Below are 21,154 nucleotides of genomic sequence, written 5' to 3' on the forward strand. Positions count from 1 at the left end.
CTTTTCATGGTTTGCCACTGACTTATTGAAGACCAGATCAGTTAATAATGCATATAGGAAGAAGTGTGCTTATATGCAAAACCAAAATAAGCTTATTTGTGCTGATCCTACAGTAATGAAAAATGTGAAAGTACATCAGAAGCTATCACTGAAAGAAGCGAGAATCCTCACATTTAGGTCATGTTGAAAGATCCCAGTAAATTGGTGAGATCCCGTTAAAGCGAATACTTGTTAAAAATGAAAAAAAAAATGAAGAAAAGCAAATGTATTGTTTGTAATATTTTGTTCTTTGAATGTCCTGAAGAATGAGATGTGTATCTTTAGAAGAATGTCAGTTGCTTTGTTTTGGAAAGCTTTTCTGAGTTCCATTTGAAACTCAAAGACATATTTTATGAATTGGGTTTCAAATAAGTGGAAAAAGTTCTAGTAACTTTTCAAAGTGAGAAATATACTGAGTTCTCATGTTAATATTCTAAGAAAATTCATCAACTCTTCCAATAAATGGGTTAAAAAAACTTATTATCCCATAAGCATGTTTAGCTAGAGTATTTTTACTCTTCTTTTTGTTTCTAGTAGGACATGAAATTAGTGATAGGGAATTTAAGAGTAACATCAATCACTGATCTTGCACTATAGTCTTGTTTGAACATTTTAATGTAAATTCTTAATGAGTTACATAAGGAATTACTATTTTATCAGTTAACTACAGTGAAAGACTACAAAAGTGATTGACAAATGGAAATTCAAAGCACGGTGCTTTCTTCAAGTTAGAAGCAGCATTGTGATAATGGAGATGCCTTTGGGGGCAAAGTGAGGAGGGCTCTGCTTTTAGGCTACCTCCTCCCCACTGTAGAAGATAGACACTAACCCAGTGTTCTACAGAAGTGCTGGAAGGAGTTTGCATCTTCCTGTCCTTTTTTTTGTTGTTGTTTTTTTGTTGTTTACTAACAACTAAGTCTTGACTCTTTTGTGACCCCATGGACTGTAGCCTGCCAGGCTCCCCTGTCCATGGGATTTCCCAGGCAAGAATACTGGAGTGGGTTGCTGTTTCCTCCTCCAGGGTATCTTCCCAACCCAGGGATCAAACCCATGTCTCCTGCACCGTCAGGTGGTTTCTTTACCACTGAGCCACCAGCAGAGCCGTTCCATCCACTGGCAGACCTAATTTGTTGTGGCTCCCTTTACCTGCAAATGGTATTGTAAGCCATAAGTCCTGCCTCTTCAGAAAGATCAGACTTGAAGTCAAAAGCCTCAAGCCTAACCCTAGATGTAGAATTTTGTATAAATCATGAGTGTTACCTGGAATTATTTCCTCTTTTGTGAATTAAGATTGCTTACTCCCTAACTCATTTATTCAGCTGGTATATGAACACTTTCTTTTGTAGGAATTAAGGCAACAAATACAGAGCAGCCAACATGGAGGCAAAGGATACAGCTGTTGTAGCACTTCTGATATTAAAGAACATGTGTGACTTTGCTTTCTGATCTCTGAAGTACCATGCAAATTCAAGAGGTTCTGGCAACCAAAGGCAACAAGTTAAGGCTAAGAGTTTAAACCGCAAGCATTCGTTAGGTTGAATGTGAGAATAAAATAAAAGATAAGTGTAAGCCAACCTCTGATTATTCACAGATTGGCTAGAGTGTATGATTATCAATGCCCTTTGATTCTCCTTCTCCTTCTAACTGCCAGCTATTGAATATTTCTCTGCTCATTAACACCTGTCTAGTAGTGGGAAGGTGAAATGCTAATCAGCCAATTTGGCTAATTGTTGGCTGCTATGATCCTTTATATTTTATTTTTTTTGAAGTTGAGGTAGAGAAAAGTTGAAATATTTTATTAAAATATGAGCTGTGGACTTCTAAACTTTATACCACCTTTCCTTTCTTTTATTGCATAGATAAATTCAGGTATTTTGTTTTCATGAAAGTATTGAAAAGAATGAAAAATCTAGTAATTCATCAGTTCTCAAGTGTCAATACAACTTTTCATTACATATTTCTTATTGGCCAGTGTTTGGAAAATCTTAATCTCCTACAAGAAACCTTCAGGATTTAATGGTTGCAACTTCAAGTGTAGCGCTATATAAATAACTGCTTTTGCTAAGTGGATTTAGACCAATAAGGAAACAACTTGGAGAAAATGACAAGACTACCCTCCCCTTTGCTCCTGGTAGACATTACAGGACCCTCCCCACACCAAATAAGGGAATGAGGAATGTTCTGAGCATTAAGGGCACTAAGAATAAATCTGAGCTATTATGGATAAGATTACTTCCAACTCTTTATTTTATGTTTTCTGACATAGATCCCCAAATCCGTAATTATCTTAGGGAAACTGCGGGGGCTTAGGCAGTACTTTTGGTTCCTTTTTTTTTTTTTTTTTTTTGGCCTGTCTCTCTTTGGGACTAGTGAACTGGTGTGTGTGTGTGTGTGTTTGTGTGTGTGTGTGTTCATCTAGAGTGCCAAAAAAAAAAAAAAAAAAAAAAAGTGCTGAAGAGTCCTAGGGAGATGAAGCTATTTTTATTCGAAGCTGATACTTCTGCCTGAGCCACAAGTGCTGCCTGGAAAGGGCTCAGGTTGTTTCCAGGGGGAGAACTCTGCAGAGAAGAGACAAAGTTCAACAGGACAACAAAAGAGCAGCAGGAACAGCCAGGAAAAGGAAGAGACCTCACGCTTTCACACAGAGCCCCCTATCAGAGTTCTCCAGTCCTAAAGTATTCTGCAAAGTGCCACTTGACCGGAATTCTTGCCTGCCTTTTTCTTTCTCCAACCACCATGACTGAGATCACGGCTGAAGGTATTGCTAGCATTTTCCAATAACATCAACTACAGGGTAAAAAAAGGTAGAAATTGACAGTCCCATTGATGGTCAATGTGCCCTCTTAGAATGTTGCTTTTAGAGTTATCTTGATCAGTGATTCTATATGGGATCAGAGAAGTGGGTTTGGGAGCTGAGAAGTCTCCCAAACTGGCAGGTCTCTATGTTGGGGAGTAAAAAGAGATTTCTGTGAAATTTTGCATGTGGAAACTGTTCTCTGTGATGCCAAAGTTCCCACTAGTTAACAGTTATCACCCACACCTCTATAAATAGCTATGGTCATATAATGTTAGGGCCAATATCTTACCTAGCAAAAATGACAAGGTTTGGGTGCAGGGCTAGAGACCACAATGAACTTAAAATGTTGCACTTAATGTTTAAACTTAGAAAATTGATTTTGACCATTTTTACTTTATGATATGTCAACTTGGAGATCTTAAATTTGTTTATCCTTTCTAACTCAAGTATATAAATATGCACACCACATATATAAGATTTATATACCTAAAAAATGTGTATATGTGGGTGGGTATTCAGAGAAAAGGTTTGGAATTACACAAAATCACTGTAGATCAGTATGATTTTAAAAATAAAGTAATTAAGCTTTTGCTTCTGATTCTTTTCATACACTCATGTCTTTTACCTCTATGTGATAAATTATATATGAAAGTCAATATTTTCTGTTTTAATGCTTATTCTGAAAAGAACCTCTTTATTATTCAACCATGATAGCAATCATTTCACTCAAATAGAATGTATGCAAAATATATGTATACATGTATATATATATATATATATATATTATAAATATATAAAAGATTCTTTAAAACAGCCTAAAGCATTTTGAATACAGACACAATCCAGTTCTAGCTGGGGTAAAAATTCGGGAGGTGGGTCTAAAATTTGCTTCTGACAGCTGTAAGCAAAAATCAGACAGGTGGTGCTCTTCACAGCTTCCAAGTCTAATGCTGAGCTGGTTTGTTTTCCATCAGACAACTGAAAAAGAGAATGTGTGGTTTTAGATCTTTGGGCAGACATTAGTATGGGCACAGAGTGATTACAGAGTTTAAGACTTGCAGTCAGTATTTAGAAGGAGAATAGTCTTACTTTCACCTTCCACTAACAAATTTAGTCTAGCACCCCAAATTAATAGAAATAATTACTGAGAGATTTCTATGTATCAGGCGTTTTGCTCCGGACTTTATATACTTATTTGTACCTCACACAACTCAATTAAGTTGGCATTATTATCTCCATTTTTCAGACAGAGAAACTGTAACTCAAATGTTTGGAGACTTGCTGAAAACCATAGCATTGCCAAGATTAGAAGTCAGCTCCCTTAAATCTAGTTCATGTTTTTTCATTTCTCTATGAAGTATCAAATTTACTCTTTACCAATTTTAGTTCAGAATTTGCTAGCTCAATATAAATAGCATTTTTTCGTATTCCTTAGATATTCTGCATCATGTGACCTTTAGATTGTCTTCAAGACATCCATCTATAGAAATGTCTCACTTAGCCTTGCACAAGTTGTTAAATACCTGTGAATATGTTTCCCTTGCTCTGTATGGGTTGTGAACGGCCAACTGATTCAGGGGCACTCGGCCGAAACATTTTTTGCTGGCCTGTGAATTATGCTCTGTAGGCCTTTTGCTCTTGATTAATAAACATTTTTATAGGAAAATTCCTGATTATAAAATAGAACTTATGTTTCTGTCTTCTCCCCGTGGAGAATTTAAGGGGTTCTTAGAAGACCTCTTGTCACCTGTAAAAAATCACTGAATTAATAATGAATTAAAAATATAAAAATACCATCTAGGTCCTAGATGATGGACATTTCCTGTACTCCGGCTTTAACTGTTCATAGGATCTTTGTCATTTCAACTTCAGGGATTAGTTATGTACTTTTTTCCTTTTCTGGAATGCCTTATTAACCATATTTCTCAACTGATAATTAGACTGACAACTCAGATGAGCTTACCTTTTAAGGTGAGTGGCACAGTCATTCTCTGTGGCCATCCAAAGCGTCTTGCCTGCTGCTCTACTACACTCCTTTTATTTTGTCTTCATGATTCTCACTTTTTGTGCCCCAGCTACAGTAGCCTTCCTTCAGTCTTTTATAAAAGGTGTACTTTTGTGCCAGAGCCTTGGTACAGGTTGTTCCATCAACCTGAAATAGTCTTTCCTCTCATCTGTTATAGTTCTTTTGCCGCCACTTTGGACACATTATTGAAATGTAAGCACTTCATTAGTAGTCTTGGACATCTACTGATTATTTTTGCCATCCACTGATCACAAAGTAAATGAACACCTTGCAGCACTTAAGACGGAGCTGGATTAGCTCCTTAGAAAGCTTAAGGCCACTGTCCTCGCCTCAGTTTTTGTAAAACTGAAGGTCATGGATATTATACGACTCTCTTGTGGTCACTGGTAATTGGGGGAGGTCTGAGAATAGTGTTCATGTTTTTTGTGGTACTTACTCAGCTATAATGCATGACTTATCTGTGCACCTTACTGAGTTCCTCACATAGATCATCACTGCATGTCCTAAACTGGATTATTTCAACTGACAGAAGAAAGGAAGTAATTTTAGATATGGAATTGTATTTCAGGTACAGAGCAATAGAGCAGAACTAAAATTAGAACAAATTTGAACCTCAAAGGACATTAGGGAAACAATATATTTGATTCTAGCTATTATAAATTAATAAAAATAATGATAATGATAATAACAACTCACTTATCCAAAAGACGTTATTTGTCAGATATTAAGCTTGTAATAATGAGCATTTAAACCTCAGGACAGCAAAATGAGATAGATACTTTTATCATTGCTATTTATAGCATGGGAAGCTAAGACTTAGAGAGGTTAGAAATTTGCCTAAATTCACACAGCTATATACAGTGTAGCTAGGACTCACACCCAGACCTCTGACTCCAGAGTCATGTTGAATACTTCCTTTTGTTATGTGAGACTAATACTTAGCCTGATGTTAATTTAGAGGTTAAGAGGAACCTGTACTAGACCCCTGTTCTGGTTTGAGCCCCGCTACTTTGGTTAGGTATAGCTCCAGACTCCAAACAGCACTAAGATTTAGAATTATAAATAGCCTTGTACCTTCTTTCCAGAGGCCCAGTTATTCCTAGACAAGTGCCAAAGTTAGCTCTGCCTTCTGAGGTTCATAAGAACTTTCAACTAGTCATTTCAGCATCTACATGACAGTATGTATCACTCAAAAGGTAAAAAGAATTTTTGAGTAGTTTTGATAACAAAGTAAAATTTAGTTAATTCTTAATGACTGTGTTGAAATGATGAAGACTTTTAAAAAAGTAAAGTATGTAATGTTTTCAATTTTCCAGTTAGCTAATAAATGTCAAATTATGTTTTATGATAATATTCATATAATTGAATCTCTGGGTCCAAGTACCCTAAAAATGTAGGAAAATATAAATTTTGTGCAATAAATTCAACTTGGTAGACATCCTATATACAATTAAATTAGCATTTGCTAGAAGAGTTAGTTACAGGAAATTCTCTTTTTTTCAAGTTTTTGTCAGACTCTCAACTTCTGAACTTCATACAGCTTCAGGGTTCAGAAGGGTTTTTGTACTATGTATGGAATTCTTCCCTTACTATTAGTTGAACCACATTTTACTGCTCTGTAACAAACATTTGAGAGGATTTGATGATCCAAATTTAAAGCAAAAATGGCCATTTATTTTATGTGCTGCACTGATTTAACACAAGAGTACCCATTGATGAGCTCAAAAAAAAAAAAAAAAAAAATTCACAGCCAGAATGTTTAACAACTACGCACACAAGTTATATTATCCAGAGTAACAGATGGTGGAATTAAGAGGAGAAGATGCAACCTACATCATGTCTATGTTTATCTCGCCAAACCCAGGAGTGGAGATGACTCCTGGGCGGGAAAGGAGACCTAAGGGGAGATGACTTGGGTGTGGGAAAGGAGGAAGAGGAAGCACTAGGTTCAAAGCTTAATCTGTTCTGGGTTATGTTCTCCTGATCAAGAAAAGCAATGCGCCACCTACAGAATATCATTTTTAGCTCCAGGAACACATTTTAAAATTGTCATTGACAAGGCAGTACACGCAGAAGAGGAGGACCGTGATGGTAAGAGGTACAGTGAAATAAAAAGAACTGTTCTTAGATCCTTTAATTGAAGGTTAGATTTTTTTCATTTTGTAGCACTAGAGGGCACTGCAAAGACCCATGGATAAAAAAGTCTGGAAGCCACAAAAAGGGAAATTGTTGGTGAAATATAAGGCAAAACATAACCAACCATTAAAACGATATCTAGAACTGACTCTTCCTACTAAAAACAGGGGGAAAAAAAGCAAAAGAAAAATAGAAAAGAAAACCAATGAAAGAAAAATAATACACCTTGAATTTTCAAGAAATAAAAGAATAAGGAATATGTTACAAACAGCATCATATTATGCAGTCAGCACAACCCAGGCTGTGGTAACCTCTACACCACAAATAACCTTCAAGTAAGTTACTAGGTCCATAAAGAGATACCAAGGAAGCCTATAGATTGAAAAAAATGTAAAAACAGAGCATCACATCACAAAGTGTAGATCACGATTATTAGATCATGATTCAAACAAACTTAAAAAAATCTATGAAATAATTGGACATTTGATAGATGCTGCATTTTAGATGATACTAATAAATCATCACATTTATGGTGGGATTAATAATATTGTGGTTATGTTTTCAAACTACATATTATTTGGAGATTGTTGTTATTCAGTCTCCAAGTCATGTTTGACTCCCTACAAGATACACATTCTCAAATATGGATGAGATGACATAATATTTCAAATTTGTTTCTACATAATATGCCAGAGAAGAAAATAGATGAGTTGTTAGTGTGGTAGGGATTGGCCATGAATTAACTACACTGGGACTGATGAAGGGTACATAGGGTTTCGTTATAATATTCTGTCTACTTTTATAAATATTCAAGCTTCTCTACAATAAAGAATTAGAAACAAAAGAACTGATGTTTTTAGTAAATAAATTTAAGAAAACAAATGTTTTTAGTAAATATAAGGTCAGTGACTCTCTTGGCCACCAAATTTATTCATAAGTGCAAATCACTCTCTAATTGAACAACCTGTAGGTATTGAAATGGAAACCAAAACTGCTCATATTAGAGAGAAGTGTCCAGAGATCTCCTTTATATTTATAACAACATACCAGGAAATAATGATTTTCAGAAATGTTTGTTATAATATGGAAATCTTTTGCTTAGTTTCATAACATTTCTTGGTATTATTAGTGACATTAATGAGAGACTTTAGTTAGCCACAGATCATTTTTGAGATGGTCCACGTGAAAACCTGAGAAGAGATTAAAAGCCAGGATCAATATGATGCAAGAAAAAATAGTCCTAAAAATACGATGGTCAGGAACATCATATTTATTGTCAGGGAATGTCAAAGTCTTGTGTGGCTATATCTTTTAAATATTACAGACATTCTGAAAGGCAGATATCACAAAGACCTCATCAGTCTGACTAAATATCTCTATCTACTGTTCAAATTGTATTTAGAAAAGAGAAGAAAAGCAGAGTGTGAAAAACAGTGGCCTATATATTAACAGTTCAGTAAAAAATCAGAGAGAAAAGCAGTACAGAGCTGAGGGAGGGCATCATTAAAACATTAAAGGCAGTGTGATAGAGTAGGAAGTGTGTGGAGTTTCAAGTCAGAAATGCTGGTTAAGCCCTAGGTCCACTACTTAACCTTAGGTGGTCTGGGAGGATGGGGAGGTGCCATACCTGGTTAGTTAACCTTGGTTAGTAGTGACTAATATGACCAGAGGAAATTTTCCAACTTTTTACAAGATTGTGCTCATTGGAGAATTATACTTTTTTCAGTTGTAGCTACAAGAATCTGTAAAATTGGTAGTGAAAGTACACAGAGAACACATCTCTGTAGTGTCAGCCCTAGTTGGGTTTCATTAAGAAGCTTTTCTTTGTGGCTTGTGTTTTTATTTATGATACTGACTCTTCTCCCCTGCCCGCAAGCTCACAGTATTCATGGAAAAATATTCTCTTTGTCAGCTTAAATGCTTCTTAATTTTTCCTATTTACTTTTGCTCATCATTGTGACTATAATTTAAAAATCATGCTACTTTTACAATGCAAAAGTGAATTGAGGCTATTCTAGCTATTATTCTAAAAGCTTAGGAATCCTTAGAGAGTTAAAGTCTTCAATGCTGTTTATATTAATTTTTAATCAGTTAACAATATTTAATATGAAAGAAACTTAAAGCAGTGTGACTAAGCAATTTTAAAATCATCTACATTGACCTTTGGGTTGAATATATCAATATGAAAGAGAATACATAGATGGTTTAGATATTCCAGCCAAGCTTTTAGTTTTATAGTTATAGAGTTTAAAGTTTTATTATTTTCTTTTCTTCCTTCAGATTAAAAAAAAACCCTTTGGGGACATGCTTAATATATTTTTTAAAATGCGTATTATTTAAAGTAACACATTTAAAAAGAGCAAATTAGGGGGGAAAGCTTCATCTGGTAACTATGCATTAACATTATACAATAATTCTAAGTTTATGGAGTTTGGGTTCTGTTCAACTTAAAGTTCTAAGAAGATCTGTCAAAGTTTTTTGCTCTCCCTATTTCCCATTTTCTCTTGATAATGTGAGTACCATGCATAATGTCTGATAGGACGTGCTTATTTGAATGTCACATAAACACGTATTGCCCCAAGTGAGGGTTATGCAGAGATAGATGAACTTCCTGGTCCAAAAAGATAGTATTTTCCATCTTCAAAGGAAGTTAAAAAGAATATCCTTGGCAAATGTGTAATGAATGAAGTCCTGCTTCTCTCTGTACAAGATATGCTCTCTAAACATCAAACATCTCCACATCTCCATGCCCCAAGTCAAGCTGTCAAAGGCGCAAGGAATTTACAATTTTGAGAGATCCTTTGGTATGTAAATGAACTGTTTCCTCATAAACCTCAGAGTCTGTCTCACAAAGTATTTAAATATTGCATTTAAATATATATCATTCAGATATTTTCTAACTTAGTTTCTATGGCAGAGGCTGGGGCACCTGGTTTTTCCTTAAACAAGTTAAAGATACAGTCTTGTAACCTAAAGGGGAAACTTTTTTTTTAGATGGCATGAGGCTAGAACTCACTATGGTAGATTCACTGTGGTAGACCAGTTTTATCCTTGCTACTCATTTATTATATCATTCTCCTTTCCGTGACACAGGTTCCTGAAATGTTGAGAAAAACTAAACAAGGAAAGAGCTCTTAATATTTAAAACTTTGTTCAAGGGCATTGGTGAGCTTGTGGATGGGAAAGAATCAGTTTCCACTTAATTATATAACTTTCAAAGTACATTTTTAGCTAGGTTTCCCTGGAAATTTTATTTTTGCTTTTTAAAATAAAATCATCATGTGATTAAAAGAATTTTCTGTTTATGGGAGACATTTGATACAATGTCAAGACAAAAATGGCAAATATTATATGCTACTCTTAGACATTCAGTGCTAGAGTATTATTTTCTTCTGTGGGTATTCTTATTTAACTTAGTATAATTGCCTGGGGAAAAACAGTGCACTATAAAATCTATAAGTTACCATTAAGATGGTAAAACTTCAAGCTTGTGAATTTAAATCTGCAGAAGTATTAGGTGTTGCATTTAGAGAAAAACAAAATACATTCATTCAAAATGTAGTAAAAATTTACAATCTATGGTATTAATTACCAACCCACAAGTGTATTTATAAAGCAGCAGGTCAAGTCAAAAGGTCAGTTGTAGTTGATATTTTAGCACATATTATGCATCAGGCTGAATGCCAGACAATAGCGATGTGAAGAAGAATAACACAAGGTCCCTGGCTCTAATGCAGTAGATTTAAGAACAAGCAGGAAAGAGAAAAACTAGTTTGGACAGATTTTAAAACATATGACTTCAGTTGGGATTTATGAATGATGAGTGTTCAGTTTGGTTGAACCAAGTCATGCTGTTGTTCATGTGTCTTATGATTAGTGAGCACAGATCAAAATTTGCTGAAAATAACTTCAGAATGAATGTTCTGTTCTTGATTGATCCGTTGCATTGCATGCACTGTTTTTGTGAAGGTGGCCACCTTGTGACTGGCCAAGGGGTAAGGGGATCAAGAGTGAGTTTGATCAATGTAGAGATGAAGAAAAAAGAATGGGTGGTAGGTGAGAATTAGTGGTCTGTTTGAAGAAACCCTAGGATAACCAAGGTACAGAGGTATCTGGCTTAGAAATTTGGTAAAAACCCTGTATTTTTGTTAAGATATCCTATTGCTGTATTATTGAAAAGGTTGGATGTCTCACGTGCCTGATTTATTTTAAACTGTTTTGATCCCTGGTTTTTCCCTCCTATTTAAGTGTTCTTACACCATATCTCCACTGCTGCTTTTGATCCTAAAGTACTCTACTTTGAGTATTTATGGAGCACTATTTCTAATTCATGAAAAAATAATGAGATAATACTAACTGTCAAACAGGTACTCACTGAATAAGTTTCTTCAGATTAATAGTGAAAAATAAGCTATAAAAATTAATTATATGGCCAGTGTTGTGCTAAGTACTGTGAGAACTAGTGTTGTATGCCAGTGGTCTTCTCAAGGAGTCCTATGAAGGCAATGAATTAAACAGTGAAGCAAAGCAAGAAGTTTTAAAGGTGCTAGGGAAAGGCCTTTTTCAAGACAAAGATAAAGGGACATGATCCTTAGTCTAAGGTTTAGTATATGTAAACAGGAATCTTTAATCTAGCTATGACTAGATTAAAGCAATAAGTTAACAGAACCCTCTGGAGACTTTGTTCATAGTAATTGGAAGAGTTATATTACAAAAAAATAGTTTTGAAAGTTGCCAGTTATCTCTTGAATTAAGTAGATAGATTTAATTATTGAATTTCTGTTCAGACTCTCTAGATTTGAAATGTCTTGTAGGTCTTGCTTAGAATGACTCTAGAAGGGGTCCCTATCTTTGAGTGACACAGGCTGGCAGTACCCAGGTGTTTTGGGACAGAACATTTTATCTTTGTTCCATCACTCAGTAATTCACTTGTGGATGCAGAGGGGCAAAACTTCTGACATCCCAAAGATATTCATTTACATGGTAAGTACTTACTTGTTTATATTTTGAGTATTTGGTTTTTCCAATAACTTTATTCAGCTTGAGGATGAAATGTGAAATATATATTAATCTAGCATTCAAAGAAAGATGAGATAGTTGTATAGATAACCATATGGTACAAGTTTAGAAATTCTAAGGTAGCTAAAGTAAAAGTACAGATAAAATTATAAATTAAAAAAAAAAATTGTGAGATAGATTTTTTGGTTTCTTGTCACTCAAATGTAAGACAAAGTTTACATATATGAAAGAACTGGAAAATAAATTAACATATAACAAATAAACAAATTAGGGTTATGAGAGATGATTATCAGGGAAAACTGAGAAGCAGGACAATAGACGGACTTGGTTGACCAGGGACTGTTCAAAAGGAGTAGAATTTAACTTAAAACTTGAAATATCCTTCTAATAAAAGGATAACAACATAAAAGAAAAGCAAATAACTAAGTTTTTCACCAACATCCCTTGATGCTAAAAGTTTCAAGTTAATTTATTTAACAAACAATTATTCAAAATATTTTAAGTTAATATCTTGTCTTCATGTTCTAAGTTGGGGAATCAAAGCTGGAGAAGACGTACTCTACTGACATTTGGGGCAGAAAAGTCTTTCCCAGACACTGCAGGACAATTAGCATATTTGTCTGTACTATGATTTTGACTGCACATACAATCCCAAACATTTTCCAAAGCGGTGCTAAACCACAACCCAGTTAACAACCAAGAATCTAAGACAGAAGTGAGCAAAGATCCAAATAATTGTGAAGGAGCTAGCATCAAAGTACTCAATTATGAGAAATCCCTGGCTTAATTATCTTCCAGTTTTATACAGAGGATTCTTTAGGTCAATATAGAAGATTTGGACTGGTAGGAAGGTTTTGTTAATAGTCTTTAGTCAGTTACCAACTAAGAGCTATTATATTAAAGATAGCCATCTGGTTCAATGATTAGAAAGTTATTTAGAAACGACCCTGATGCTGGGAAAGATTGAAGGCAGGAGGAGAAGGGGACAACAGAGGTTGAGATGGTTGGATGAAAATCAGTGGCTCAATGGACATGAGTTTGAGCAAGCTCTGGGAGTTGGTGATGGACAGGGAAGCCTGGTGTGCTGCAGTCCGTGGGGTTGCAAAGAATCGTACACAACTGAGCAACTGAACTGGACTGAACTGGGATAGAATGAAATTCTTACTGAAAAAAATCTATGTCTGGTTGTCTTGATTTGCTATTTTTAATTCTATAGTAGAAAGAGAAAAAGCACGATAATTTTTAGAAAGTGTTAATTCCTTAAAACATGATCATTTTAAGGGTCAAAGAGATTCACAAGCTAAATGAAATAACACAATCCCCCTTGAGAAAAATCAGTGAAAGGTGATGGCTTGTTTTCTGTGTCCTTGAGCTAATGAACTGAGAAGTGACAGCATAATTTGAGGAAAGGCACAGGCGGAAGCAGCCCTGATGGGTAAACTGAAAGTCAGTACTTTGCAAAATTGCCTCATATAGTTTTACAAGTTAAATTATAAACTTGAGGATGGATTAAATTTCTTTACCTGAGAGTCACCCTACATTATGGCATATTAAATTTGGAGTCGACTTAGGGACTTCCAGTGTTGTTGTTTTTTTTTTTTTTTAAATCATTTGCTACACTACCAAAAGGTCAAGTGTGTTTTCTAATCATGTAGAGACTCACTTAAAATTATGTTGTTATATAAGACTTATCTAGAAGCCAAAATGCACAAGAACAGTGTCTACAGGTGACCTAATAATTAGATAGCTGTGGAAATTTGTGAATGATACTGTCCAATTGATTTTCAAAAGACCAGCCATCTCATCATTTCAGTGTTAAAAGAAATAACATGAGACATTTCAGATTTTAAAAAGTTTTAAATTTTTTCTTTAAAATACTTTTTAAAAATATAAACACAGAAAGCTGTATACATCATGTATATATTTGCATAACATTTACTAAACATTAGTGGAGTTGATCCACAAAACATACATCCAAATCAGAAAACAACACTTCCATGACCTCTGAAACATATTCCCATCTGCCCAAGAATAGACTGATTCTCACTGACTTTACTTCCCAATCAAGACTTCTATTCTCCATCTCTTCCCCCATAAGGAACAACTATTCTGACTCGTTAACGGTTCTTGCTACATCTTTCAACATCATATAGTTTAATTCTGCCATGTTTGTTCTTTGCATAAATGAAACCACACAGCATATATTATCCTATTTCCTGCTGCGTTAATTCAGCACTGTTTTTATTACTCTTCTGTTTTGTTGTATGTGGCTCTGCGTGTGTGTATGCTAAGTCACTTCAGTCGTGTTCTAATCTTTGCAACCCTATGGACTGTAGCCCAACAGGCTCCTCTGTCCGTGGGGATTCTTCAGGCAAGAATATTGGAGTGGGTTGCCGTGCCCTCCTCTTGGGGAATCTTCCTGATCCAGAGATCAAACCCATATCTCTTGACGTTCCCTGCATTGGCAGGCGGGTTCTTTACCACTATTGCTACCTGGGAAGCCTGTATGTAGCTGTATTTTATGTCTTGCTGCCCAGTATTTCACTGTATGAATGTTATAATTTGCTTATCCTGTGGACTTTTTAAAAACTGAGGGCCATTATGTGCAATATTGCTGCAATCATTTATCTTTTTTTAGTTTTATTATTCTATGGTTTTACTCTCAATGCATATCATTCCATGGCATTATACTGTGTGATAAAAAGGTGTATTAGGCATGGAGACACCTTGTTCACTCAAATTGAATACTGTGTAGATTATCATTTAGCTTATTAAATTCAATTATTAGCTACTTGAAAAAACATGGAGAAAGATGACCTCAATGGACATCTACTAGAAGTGTGCCAGCTTGTTTTTCAGAAGAAATAAACCTAGTCTAAGATGGGTATATGGAGGACCAGGGAGAGAATAAGTAGAATATAAGGACTTCTCAGATATAAAGAAGTAATCTCCCGAAGATGTGGTATACATATATAGTGGAATACTATTCAGCCATGAAAAATAATGAAATAATGCCATTTGCAGCAACATGGATCCCACTACAAATGATGATACTCAGTAAAGTAAATCAGAAAGAGAAAGATAAGTATCATATGCTATCACTTATATGTAGAATTAAAAAGATGGCACAAATGAATCTATGAAATAGAATCATGTACATTAAGAGTAGACTGGTGGTTGTCAAGGGGGCAGAGCTGGGAGAGAGCTGAGAATTGGGAGTCTGGGATTAGCAGATGCAAACTGGTATGTGTAGAATGGATAAACAGCAAGATCCTACTGTTTAGCATAGGAAACCATATTTAATATGCTGTGGTAAGTCATAAAGGAAAAGAATATGAAAAAGAATATTTGTATAACTGAGTCACTTTGTTGCATAGTAGTAATTAACACAACATTGTAATTCAGCTATTCTTCAATAAAATTAAAAAAAAGAAAAATCCCCAATGTATCTGACTATATAAGTAACAACTCAAGAACTAACATTTAGACCTGACATAAAAATAGATTATTTAGTAAATATTTATTAAATATCATGCGTCCTTTTTGCCAATCACTGTGCTTGGAGCTAGGCTAGTAAAAGCAAAAAAGAGTTCCTATTTTCTTTTATGCTTTGTAGAAAACATCTGTCTGATGACCACTCACCCTCGCCAAGTTCTACATGTTGATCTCTCTGGCACTGCTGAGTATGACCAAATTCTTGGTGATCAGGCTCCCTTTTTCTAGGATACCTACCTAGTACATTTCTATTCAATGAACACAAGCTTTAATCAGTTTTCAATGACATTTATTCAGATATTGCTATTGTTCACATTCAGGTGTACCTTAAGTTTCTAGTCTGCTCTCCCTGCTTTTAGATCAGGACCTCCTGTCTTTAACAGAAATCCGCTTCAGAAATTTAATTTTATCCACTTCATGTTCATTTTGTCAACTGAAACCCTAAAAAAATGATCCTATTCCATGGAAGTAAATTTCATGGATGTAGAAAGTCAAACTCTGCCTCAGTGAGTGAGAAAAGAAGAATTAAGAGACACCCTCATTTTACGCCCTCATAACTAATATTTTGTTGTTGTTCAGCCACTCAATCATGTCCAACTCTTTATGACCCCAGGGACTGCAGCATGCCAGGCTTTTCTGTCCTTCACTATCTTCCGAAGTTTGCTCAAACTAATGTCCATTGAATTGGTGATGCCATCCAACCATCTCATCCTCTGTCATTCCCTTCTCCTTCTTCCCTCAGTCTTTCCCAGCATCAGGATCTTTTTCAATGAGCCAGCTCTTCACATCAGATGGCCAAAGTATTGAGTTTCAGTATCAGTCCTTCCAATGAACACCCAGGACTGGTCTTCTTTAGGATGGACTGGTTGGATCTCCTTGCAGTCCAAGGGACTTTCAAGAGTCTTCTCCAACACCACAGTTCAAAAGCATCAATTCTTCAGAGCTCAGCCTTCTTTATGGTCCAGCTTTCACAACTGTACATGACTACTGGAAAACTAACATTTTACTACCTCTAAAAATGAATGTGAAAATTTTCTATTTGTGAAAAATTATGAGTCATGAGTATGATGGACAATTTTTTTTTGGTTTTTCAACTCAGTTTTTAATTTCAGTTTATTTTTAATCAAAATGTAAGAATGCATATAAGCTTTGTGGATATAACTGGAAAAATTCCAAATAAGTTGCAGTATCTTAAATCAGTATCTTTCAAAGTGTGGTCACCAGACCAGCAGCCAGAGGCATCACCATCATCAAAGTACTCATTAGAAAGATCTACCTTTCTAATTAAGTTAGTAATAGGTATATACCCCATATTTTCTGAATCATAAACTTTGAGATTAGAGAATTGCAATCTATGTTCTAATAATCCTTTCCAATGATTCTGACACATTCTAAAGCTTGAGAACTCCCTTCCTAGTTAATTAAATACAGACTTTTAAGCCAAATTCCTCTCTATTTCCAGTTATGTTAAAAATAAATATATAAATCATAAATCATGCATATAGTGTAGAGGCTTAAAATTAATACTCTATAGCTGAAGATTCTTATGATAAATTTGTGTTTATGTGCAATGTGTGTGAACTGAGTTGTGTCCACTCTTTGAGACTCCATGGACTGTAGCCTTCCAGGCTCCTCTGTCCATGGAATTTTCCAGGCAAGAATACTGAATCCAGTATTCCTGGATCTTCCTGACCCAGGGGTCAAACCCACATCTCTTTTCATTTCCCACATTGACGGGCGGATTCTTTACCCTTGTGTCGCTTGGGAAGCCCTATCTGTGCAGTGTGTGTGGTCACTCAGTCATGTCTGACTCTTTGTGACCCTATGGACTGTAGCCCATCAGGCTTCTTTGTCCGTTTGTATTTTCCAGCAAGAATACTGGAGCGGGTTGCCATCTCCTCCTCCAAGGGATCTTCCTGACCCCGGGATGGAACCAGCATCTCCTGCTCCTCCTGCATTGCAGGCAGATTCTTCACCTCTGAGCCACTGGGGAAGCCTTATGTGCAATAATAAGATTCTTCTCATTGATTATGAAATCTAAAGAATAGAGATGGGGGAAAAAAATCAAAGAAAGTTAAAGCTGTTTGTCTGGAAAACAGTGAAGGTGTATGGAGCCCAATAGTCCAATATATGCCTACTGAAACTTACTTTTTGTCAATCAGCTTTTCCTCTGACCGTACAGAATTTTGCTTGTTTTTTCCCCCTATATGCTCAGTCTCTAACCTTTGCGTTCTTCATTTCTTTATTCCATCTTTTCCCCTTTATCCCCATTTTTCTTGTTTTAATTTATGCTCCAATCATTTCATACTTGGAACCCTAAATTTGATTCATTTTATTTTTACAAGTGGCAGGAGCAGTTTGTGTGGTATACCACCACATATACGTTTTTTTTTATAATGAAATCTTGATATCTTGATTCTTCTTCCACGGAAAAGTTAGGTCTACTTTCCCTCCTCTTGAACCTAAACAAACCTGTGTGACAGCCTCAGCAAATAAGATATAAGGAAAGTGATGCTATATGATTTCCAAGGATAGATCCTAAAAGTGCCAGGCATGTCCATCTTGCTTTCTTGGGATATTTACTTTTGAAGTCATGCTATAAAAAAATTCAAGCACTCCAGGGCGAGGCACAAGGAACAAGAGAGGAACAAGGCCTTTGGCCAATAAACCCAGCTGAGCTTCCAGACAACAGCCAGCACTAATTTTTCCAGCCATGTGAGTGTGGTATCTTCAAAATGGATCCTCCAGTGTCAAGATGAGCCAACCTCATCTGAACACTTGTACAACAGAGGCATGCCATACCTACTGATTTTGCAGATTTCAGAGCAAAGTAAATAATTATAGTTGTTTTAGGCCACTTGGGATATTTTGTTATGCAGCAACAGATAACAGATATACTGTATAGTATTCTATGTAATTTGATCTCTAATGCATCTTAATACATGATTACAAAATTAAATCCATACTATATTTATCTATGGAATAAGGATAACACATTCAGTGTAGAGTTGTTTTTTCCAGGTTCAACATGATATTCAGCAATTGTACAATTGTTAACCTCAGGTTTATTATTCATTTATCCACATATTCATTCCTTTTTTTCCAAAAATATTAAAGAAATGTTAACTATTATAACATGTTCTAGTCACTGGAGGTATGCTTATGGAAAAAAGGAAGAAGAAGAATGCAAAGGAACAGAAGAAATTCCTCCTCTTAATATACTCTGAACAAATTCTCAATTATCACCCTATTTGGAGATTTTGCAAATGGGAGTGAACATTTTTTTTATTTTGGTTACAGAGCTTAAAGGATGTCCTGGTTGTGGCAAATTTCCATGTTTAAGATCCTCAACAATACTTTGCTCTACTGAGCAGGCCTAAACACTTTATTTTGAGAAGTGCTCACAAAATGTCTGTGGATACAGAGAGAATATTATTTATGGTATGCAAGAACCTGTGAACATGTTATTTTACCTGGCAAAAGAGAATTTGCAGGTGTGAGTAAATTACACCTAGAGATGAAGAGATTATTCTATATTAACTGGGTGGGTCTAATCTAATCATATGAGTCCTTAAAAGTAGAGAGTCTTCTCCTGGTTGTGGTCAGAGGAATATGTGATGTCAGGACTTGACCAGCCACCGTTGGCTTTCAAGATGGAGGAAGAGGCCATGAGCCAAGGGATGTGGTAGCATGCAGAAGTCAGAAGGTGTAAGGAGATGAATTCTTTCCCTTAGAGTCTCCAGAAAGGAGCGTAGCCCTGAAAATGCCTAGCTTTTAGTCCCTGGAGATTCCCTGTGGACTTTTGTACCACAGAACCCTAAGATAATAAATTTGTATTATTTTAAGCCACTGAGTTTGTGGTAATTTGTTATGGAAGCAGTCGAAACTTAATATGCCAATGTTTGTCTGACATCTGCAACTCTTTCTTTTGCATTAAGAGACAAATTTTTCAGAATCCTCATAAAAATTTGACGTAGAATAACTGCAAAATTTTTCCACCAAAATTTTTTTACAAAGTCACCTTTTTAAATAAATAGGTCTCCCATTTGTATAAGAAACCTGAGACTGAAAAGGAGTCATCCTCTCAAGGTGACAGAGTTCATTATTGGGGCAATTAACATAGATTAATGACTAGCTAGGTTGGTCTTTCTGTAGAAATGCATGCTGACTTTTCTTCCAATAAATGGAGTTTCCTAGTCAGTAATAACTTTCCTTCTAATAATCAGCAACTTTAGAGAGGCCCTTCATTTTGGCCCATGTTTTTCAGAAATGGATAATTGAAAATCATAGGAAAGAGGGGCAATATTTATTTCTTCTTAAAAGCTCTACAGTTAGTCTGCTTCCGTTCAATTCTACGCTATTTCTAAAACATGAACTGTGACTTTTTCTATAATCAATAGCACTTGCATATACGTGTTTAGTTGCCTACACAGAAAATGTAATACATATTTTCCACACTGCCTTGAAAATTATAAATAAACTTCTTTAAAATGTTTTCTTAGTTCTTAAATCAGGACACTTTGCCCTTCTTTGGAATGGGTATCCTTCACCTTTCCAGGTTTGCCCACACCAGGAAGCTATGTACATTTTCCACTGGATAAAAGCCTATTAATAGAAAGCTGACACTGCTGCAGTTAAAAAAAAAATTCAGGTCAGAGATTAATTTCATGGAACCCACAGTCATGTCAGCTAAACATGATCTGTTTGCGGTAGGTGAAAGATGTGAGGTTACTCTGCTTACTGTTCAAACTAAAATAAATATGTCTTCCTTTTATATTCGGATTTTGAAACTTTCCTTCTTTTGTTTGAGACTTTTAACATATCCTTGCATAAAGTTTCTGCAGATTTTAAACTGCTGACACAATCTTGGTGCTGAAACATCTTCTAAATAAAACCCATCAAAGAGGTGATCACATCATGGGATTCAAGAAGATATGAAAAAAGAGGAAATTAAAATTCCTGAAGAAACTGAATGTCCATTAAAGGATTATATCTTTGTTGATAAATATTAAAGGACAATTTTTAGAAAGGAAAGAAAGCAACTTCAAAGTCAAATTGTAGGCAATAAGAAACCATAAATGTATAATATTTATACAGAATTTATGCATATGAAAAAATATGAACTATACACGTATTTGGGCTTCCCTAGTGGCTCAGTGGTAAAGAAATCTGTCTGCTGTGCAGGAGGTGCAGGAGGTGTGGGTTCGATCTCTAGGTCGGGAAGATCCCCTGGAGTGGGCATGGCAACCCACTCTGGTATTCTTGCGTGGAGAACTCCATGAACAGAGGAGCCTGGCAGGCTACAGTCCATAGGGTCTCAAAGAGTCATACATGATTGAAGCAATTTAGCATGTGCACATGCACACATGCATACATGTATTTATCTTGTGATGCAGAGAATAAAATGTGAATTTAAAATTTTAATTAATATTGAGTTCCTAGACCATACAACACTATGAATAAAGCACTAAGAGAAAGTACTTGGTAACTGTATCATAAAAAGTTATGATTTCATGATTGATATTCTTTGATAAATGTATTTACAACATTAATTTAAAATAGTAGCTTAAGGTCCACAGAAAATAATTATTTTAGAATAATTTTGTAAGTATGCCTTATTTTTCTAAATTTTTCATTTATCT

At 35.5% G+C, this 21,154-nt stretch overlaps 1 protein-coding gene across 50 annotated transcripts in view; it reads left to right on the top strand.

Moving 5' to 3' along the window:
- Positions 1–2,522: 2,522 nt before the first annotated feature.
- TRDN (triadin) overlaps positions 2,523–21,154 on the top strand; it is a 415,022-nt gene continuing 396,390 nt past the window's right edge. For 24 of the 50 annotated variants that reach the window (XM_070376323.1, XM_070376319.1, XM_070376330.1 and 21 more), the window contains exon 1: positions 2,527–2,797. In XM_070376323.1, coding sequence (XP_070232424.1) covers positions 2,776–2,797 — 22 coding nt within the window. In that variant the 5' untranslated portion in view covers positions 2,527–2,775. Of the gene's footprint in view, positions 2,798–21,154 lie in introns of all 50 variants that reach the window. The other 26 variants (XM_070376338.1, XM_070376337.1, XM_070376339.1 and 23 more) reach the window with 5 other exon arrangements.

This window comes from Bos mutus, chromosome 9 (assembly GCF_027580195.1).
Source record: "Bos mutus isolate GX-2022 chromosome 9, NWIPB_WYAK_1.1, whole genome shotgun sequence".
NCBI classification, from domain to species: domain Eukaryota; kingdom Metazoa; phylum Chordata; class Mammalia; order Artiodactyla; family Bovidae; genus Bos; species Bos mutus.